Consider the following 7,599-nt stretch of genomic DNA (forward strand, 5'->3'; position numbering starts at 1 on the left):
GGGTACACCTTTTTCATGACAGACACTGCCACAGAACCTCTCGGTCTACAGAGTCAAATGCTGCTTTCAAGTCAAGAAAAACTATCATTGTCTGACGCCGATAAACGTGTCTGTGCTCTAAAACTTGACGAATGGTGAATATGTGGTCGATACAGCCACGACCAGGTCTGAAGCCAGCCTGATTTTCTCGTGTTTGCAGTTCACGAGTCTTAGTTAGGCGCCCGATAATTATTGAGGCTAGTATTTTAGATACTATGTTAGTCAGACTAATCCCTCTATGGTTATCGCAGGATGATTTTGACCCCTTTTTATATATTGGGACAATAAGCGATTGTGACCAGTCGGATGGGATTACATCCGTCTCCCAGATTTTAGCCAGAATATTAGTCAACCTAATCGCTAAAATTGGACCACCATATTTAAAGACCTCTGGAGCCAATCCATCTGGTCCAGCTGCTCTTCCTCGTTTCAGATTAGCTATAGCCTTTTGAACTTCAAGTAGGGTCGGGGGGCCTACTTCAATGTTCCATTCAGGTTTTCTGGGAATAGTGGGTAGTTGTGCAGTAGCTGAAGGCCAGCTTAACTGCTCCTTAAAGTGTTCCGCCCATCGTTCTAAACGTTTGGGTTGAGAGCAGATAAGGGTTCCGTCTTTTTCCGAGATTGTCTCACTTACACTTGACTTCTTAATTCCGGTTTCTTTTATTAGTCTGAATAGTTGCCTGGTGTTGCCTACAGCCGCTGCCTTTTCCATCTCTTTTGCTTTCGTTGCCCACCACTGCTCACGATCGTTCCTTAGACTTTTAGTTAACCTAGATCTAATTTGTTTACGCTCTTCGTCATGTTCAGAGCCTGATGGGATGAGTTTACGCGAATCCATCAGTGAAATAGACTTAAAAGAAATCCATTGGTTTTTTGGAGCCCTATGGTTTAAATGACTAATAGATGTTACTGCTGTTTCCACAGCTGTTCGTATGTCTTTCCAAGCAGTATCTGGGTCAGTCTTGTTTACAGAACTGCCTAGATGTGAACTCAGTTGTTTCTGGAATTCGCATTTGGCTTTCTCGTCCTCCAGTTCAATCCTAATGGGTCTTCTTAGTGTACTTTTCCTGCGTCCATTGAGGCGCAGACAAATGCGCGCTCGTATTAAAGCGTGATCAGAGTCTAAACAAGTATTCCAATACGAGCGACAATCTTCTATTGAGCCTCTCCAACGATGACTGATGACAATATGGTCTATTTGAGTCCATCGTTGGTTTGGTGCAGGTGGTCGCCATGTCAGACGATGTCTCTCCTTATGTTTAAAATTAGTGCTTGCCAAAAATAAACGATTGTCTGAGCATAGTTGCAACAGACGATCACCATTATCGGTTCGTTGAGCCGGAATACTAAAACACCCACCTAAATGTCTTTCTGTTTGATTTAAGCTGCCTACCTGGGCATTAAAGTCACCCGCTACGACTACTATGTCTGAGCGCTTAGCTTTCTGAAGAAGTTCAGAGAGCTTTCCGTAAAAGTCATCTTTCACTTCATCATGGCTGCAGTCAGTGGGAGCGTAGGCAGAAACGACGAAAAGGCAACGACGTGTGTCCCTATCCTTCCGAGTTCTTACGGAGCCATTTAGCCGGACAGCACACAGGCGACTGTTAACGGGGATCCATTCTAGCAGTGCCTGTTCTGCCCTTGTACTTAGTGCTATGCCTACACCTGCAAGTCCGCGAGAACTAGCCAACGGGTCGCCAGATACACGGAGGGTGTATTTCGTCGGCTGTCCATTTTGGCGAGGTGAGGTCAAGTGAATGACCACACTGGGATCCTGTAAGCGTGTTTCGGAGACACAGCATACATCAATGGTACGAGATTCTAGGGTTTTAGCTAAGGAGGCCTGTTGACCGATTTGGCATAGGGTACGTACGTTGAAGGCTCCAATGTGTAGTTTGGAGCGAGGTTTTAGTAGACCTGGGACAGTGTTTCGCGCACTAGAATCGTTGGCCATGGTGACACTTGAGGAGGAAACCGAGAGAGGAAGTTTAGTGTTGAAAGTCAAGGTAGAAGGAATAGTAGGAATTGAAGAAGGAGATTGATTATGAATACAGTGGTCTTGAGTGTTGTTAGAGGTATGAGGGCAGTTATCACTTCCCGGTTGCCCACACCGTGGAAGGATTCTTCTAGAGGTACCTGAAAAGGAAATTGGGTTAGAAGTGGTCTTAATGACCTGAGAGCGTGACCGCAGTGCCCAAGGGACAACTGCTTGAGGTCGGTCACACACGACCTTTTTGTGGGTAGTTTTTGTGTTAGCTCCGTTCTTCAAAAAAAACCTTACCGCCGGAGACGGATATCCGTGGGATAAGGCGAGGTGTGCATTTTTAGGGTCGACCTTTTCTAACCCCACCCCTCCTTGTGGGAAGGCAGCATCGCTGTCATGCTGGTTGTCTGAAGGAAACACCTTACTGCTGTCACACCTCTGTACAGTCAGCAGTACGACTTCGCCTTCGGACCTTGGGTTTGCTGCTTTTAGTCTCACCGCTCTTCAACCGACCTGTCTGGCATGGTAGGACCTCGAGGAACGATTGTTCCAGCCAGCATAGCTCGATTGCTTCATCACGATAGGCAAGCCCGACCACCACGTCAAGGTAGCAGCAACGGTCGGGCGTGAAAATTACCAATATATTAACGTTTTTCTTATAGTAATTCCTATTTCTATTTACCCCCTGTTTATTTGGAATATATTTACGTTCCTGTTCGACCGCGTTCTGATCTAGGGACTTGTCGAGCCAAGTAGTGTCCAAGAATATTAACCAATAGTAGTAGCTGGGTCGTAATAAGAGAGTTCATAACACTGATCGAAGAAAACAGTATGATGGGTAGGCTGTCTATAAAAAAGACACACTAAAAATATTAGTTGGCTAGTTTCACACAACCCACTAAACTCAGAGTAACGTAATAATAATGGCGTCAATCTAGAAAGTACACAAACCATACTTAAAATATTTTGTCTTTTACATATTCACGAGATTTAAAGGTTATTAACAATGGACTGCACAAAAGATGAAAATTTTCACTCTTTAAAGTTTGTTTGGCTAATAGTCTTTACTTTGAAATTATTTTAAGACAAATGTAGTATGTCATGCCTTGAATCTAATGATACCCATAATAAAGTCAGTAACATCTTACCATACGTGATAATACATGTAGGATGTGGAGAAACTCACATCGAAAAACGGCATGTGAACCCACTTTTCCATTTTAAACCGTGACAACCGAATACGAGATAGATGTTCAACAGAAGAGACTAATTCCTCTTCAGGTGAACGACTTCTGCCTCGAGCGTCATCTTCACTTGAAGAACCAGACCGCTGTGAACCCGACAAACTTGAAAAACTAAAAAAGTGAAAACATCATAGTTTTAGAGTACCACTAAAACAATTTAGAAGAAAATAGGCATACCTTAACGATTAGAAAACTCTGAATAAAATATCACTTTGACTCAGTTGATTGAAATTAACAATGAAAATGTTTGTTCAAGAAATAGTTATTAAGTAAAAGTAATTAGAAGCTCCCAATGTATTTTCACCTGAATTCAAGTGTTTCTTATATACGCTTAATAACAGTACTTTTATTTAACCCTTCCACAGAACTTTAATTAGTACTCCAAAGTTTGAACTTTAGGGATTCACCTTGTTTTTCTTTCGTTTTCAATGTTGGCAAACCAATGATAATTTTGGGAAGTGTTGTTGACAGAGACCAATATTCCGGATATACCGATAAAACTTAGGAGTATGTTGTTTCACTCTAGTAGAATAATCCCTTATGACTGACACATTATCAACGATAGTTAGAAAGGCGTTAGATTGTTCTCTCACTAAATCTGATAGAGAATCCAGTAAAGTACATCGATAAACCTGAAATAGGAACGGCATGACAACAATCTGTGAATTTCTTGGCTATTAATCAGTGCTAAGCAGAAACTGATTCTAATTTCTAAACAGCAGAAATAAAGTTGTAAGCTGAAGTGAAATAAATGAAGACAGGAATAGCGAAAATACATTTAGTTCACACAAAAAATAAAAACTCAATATCATATTTTAATATTTTCTAGAAACTTTCAATTCTTTTCTTCCCTAACTTTTACTGTGATATTTATGGATGAAGTGACTGAAACCAACGCACTGTTATCGTACAGCTTAAAAATCGTCAGTAAACCATACAGGCAGCTGTGGAAAAAGCAGTAACATCTATTAGTAATTCCAACCAAAGGATTTCTTATATTCTAGTGCACTGATGGATTTTCGTAAACTCATCCCATCAGGCTCTGAACACGATGAAGAGCGAAGCAAGTCAGATCTACATTAACCAGAAGTCTGAGGAACGATAGTGAGCAGTGGTGGACAACGAAAGCAAAAGAAATGGAAAAGGCAGCGGCTGTAGGCAACACCAGACAACTATTCAGACTAATAAAAGAAACCGGAATTAAGAAGTCAATTTTAAGCGAGACAATCTCGGAAAAAGACAACACTCTTATCTGCTGTCAGCTCAGACGTTTAGAACGATGGGCGGAACACTTTAGAGAACAGTTTAGCTGGCCTTCAGCTAATCTACAGTTACCCACCATTCCCAAAGAGTCTGAATGAAACATTGAAGTAGGTCTCCCGACCCTACTTGAAGTTCAAAAGGCTATAGCTAATCTGAAATGAGGAAGAGCAGCTGGACCAGATGGAATGGCTCCAGAGGTCTTTAAATATGGTTGCCCGATTTTAGCGATTAGGTTGACTAATATTTTAGCTAAAATCTGGGGGTTGGACGTAATCCCATCTGACTGGTCGCAATCACCGATTGTCCCAGTATATAAGAAGGGGTCAAAATCACCCTGTGATAACCATAGGGAGATGAGTTTGACTAATATAGTATCTAAAATACTAGCCTCAATAATTATCGGGAGCCGAACTAAGACTCGTGAACTGCAAACACGAGAAAATCAGGCTGGCTTCAGACCTGGTCGTGACTGCATCGACCACATATTCACCATTCTTCAGATCTTAGAGCACAAACATGTTTGTCGGCGTCAGACAATGATAGTTTTTCTTGACTTAAAAGCAGCACTTGACTCTGTAGACCGAGAGGTTCTGTAGTAGTGTCTGTCATTGAAAGGTGTACCTGAGAAGTACATAAACCTTGTGAAGGCTCTTTACTCGAACACTACAAGTCAAGTCAGAGCTTATGGCGAATTGTCATCTGATTTCGCAACTTCAAGTGGTGTCCGGCAAGGCTGTGCATTACCTTCATTTTTGTTCAACTTCATCATAGAACTACTGTTGGAAATGACTTTCTCACCAACTGAATTTTCGGACATTGATCTCCTAATAGGAGGTCCACTTATAAACTTAGAATGCACACATGACATAGTCCTGTTTCGTCAAAACATTGATAAAATGCAGTCTGGCAGCACTGAGCAACAATGCCAGGATGTTTGAGAAGCGTTTCTCCTCCTCTAAATGCAAGTTGTTGCTCCAGGACTGGCCTGCGTCAACATCTGAACTAAGGGTAGGGAGTGAGTGAGTAGTCGGACGCGTCGACAACTTCACTAATCTTAGAAGTTTGATCAGCCCTAATGGGCTGATGTCTGACAAAATCTCTACACGGATTCAGAAAGCTCGTTTGGCTTTCGTCAACTTACATAACCTATGGAGGAGAGATATCCGTCTTTTAATTAAGGGACGAATATACTGAGCAGCAGTCCGTTTTGTTCTACTTTACGGCTGTGTAACGTAGTCATTATTGGTAGAGGATACCCGTAAGTTACTAGTATTTGATCATAGATGTCTTAGAAATATCGCTCGCATCTGCTGGGATCACCCGGTAAGTAATAGTTAGGTTAGACTCAGGGTATTGGGGAATGATGGTAAATCAGTTGATAAGGTCATGAATCTTCATCGATTGAGATGGTTGGGTCACATGTTACGTGTGTCCGAACACCGATTACCGCGACGCGCAGCGCTGACTATTGTTGGAGACGGTTGGAAGAGAGTTAGAGGAGGCCAAACCAAAACGTAGCATCAGTCCATAAAGTCACTAACTTCCGATCTGAGCCATGTTGGTAGATGCAGACTACTTGGTTGGAGTCCGAATGACCATCGTAACCAAGGGTTGGAGACTCTGAGTAACATGGCTCAGACTCAGTCACACTGGCGTCGGTGTATACACTCTCTGTCTTCCCTTAAACTGCGAGACTAAAATTGCTTCATATCTTTCTTCTTACCAATCAATCCTTTCTTCTTGTACTATATCCTCATACACAATCTTTTATATATTACTGCCATCGGAGTAACTACTACCATGAATTCGGTGTTCATTTTGTTGTGCTAATGTTATTATTATTTAAACACATAAATATTGGTACAAAAAAACACCAGATAAATATGCACCTCACAAATCTCATTTGATTTGTATGAGGGCTGTGATACTGCCCACGTACCCAAACTGAAGCAGGTGGTTTTCTTAAGGGGCCACACCCCAAGCCTTTGACCTGAAGGTCTAGTCCACAAGGCAGTGGAGCATCTTAAGGAGATGCAGTCCTATGGTAGCCGGTGACCAACGATTGATTCATACGCCATTTATTCCCTCAGGATACTGGAGCCCATGTGCACCATTGGTTTGGAATCAGGGTTTTCCAACTCCCCTAGGTGAACTTTCCGTGTCCACCAACCCGGTTAAAGCGCCGGACATTCGCTTTTCGTCCTCTCTCCGCCTGTAGCTCCTCCAGGGGCTACTGCCGGTCCCAAGCCCGGGTAAAGGAGGAGGGTTGGGCATGGGGTTAGCGACCCCATCCCGTAGAAAATCAACTCGCTAAAAAAACGCTAGCCAGAAAAAATCATTCAAACCATTCAAACTCTGCCCTGGGAGTAGAAGGAAAAATGACGTCTCATGATGAAAGCCGAGTTCCTTCGGAAGTCATGAGGCCGATGCACCTTCTTACAACCAGAGCGACAATTTTTATAGGTACATGGAATGTCCGGACAATGTGGGAGACCGGCAGAGTCTTCCAAATTTCTGCGGAAATGAGGAAATACAACCTGGAAGTGCTTGGAATCAGTGAAACACATTGGACGCAGGTTGGACAACAACGACTGTCTTCAGGGGAACTTCTGTTATACTCCGGTCATGAAGAAGAAAATGCCCCACATACACAAGGAGTGGCACTGATGCTGTCTAGAAAAGCACAAAATGCACTTATAGGATGGGAATCTCATGGACCGAGGATCATCAAAGCCTCCTTCAAAACAAAGAGAGAGGGCATTACAATGAACATCATGCAATGTTATGCGCCGACCAACGACTACGATGAAGACGCTAAAGACCAATTCTACGATAGGCTGCAGTCGATCTTCGAGAAGTGCCCAACCAAAGACCTGACCATTCTGATGGGAGATCTCAATGCCAAGGTTGGAAAGGACAACACTGGATATGAAGACGTCATGGGACAACATGGACTGGGAGAAAGGAACGAAAATGGTGAGAGATTTACAAACCTATAGTGCCTTCAATAAACTGGTCATAGGTGGCACCATATTCCCACACAAAAACATACACAAAGCCACTGGATTC

General features: G+C 42.7%; 1 protein-coding gene across 1 annotated transcript in view; it reads right to left on the bottom strand.

The window, feature by feature from the left end:
* The window catches only part of Smp_161170 (hypothetical protein), an 18,819-nt gene that overhangs the window by 8,377 nt on the left and 2,843 nt on the right, over positions 1-7,599 (bottom strand). Inside the window, exon 4 of the mRNA XM_018796141.1 lies at positions 3,210-3,378. Coding sequence (XP_018650384.1) covers positions 3,210-3,378 — 169 coding nt within the window. The remainder of the gene's footprint in view (positions 1-3,209; positions 3,379-7,599) is intronic.

The sequence above is a fragment of the Schistosoma mansoni genome, chromosome 2, assembly GCF_000237925.1.
Source record: "Schistosoma mansoni strain Puerto Rico chromosome 2, complete genome".
NCBI lineage: Eukaryota > Metazoa > Platyhelminthes > Trematoda > Strigeidida > Schistosomatidae > Schistosoma > Schistosoma mansoni.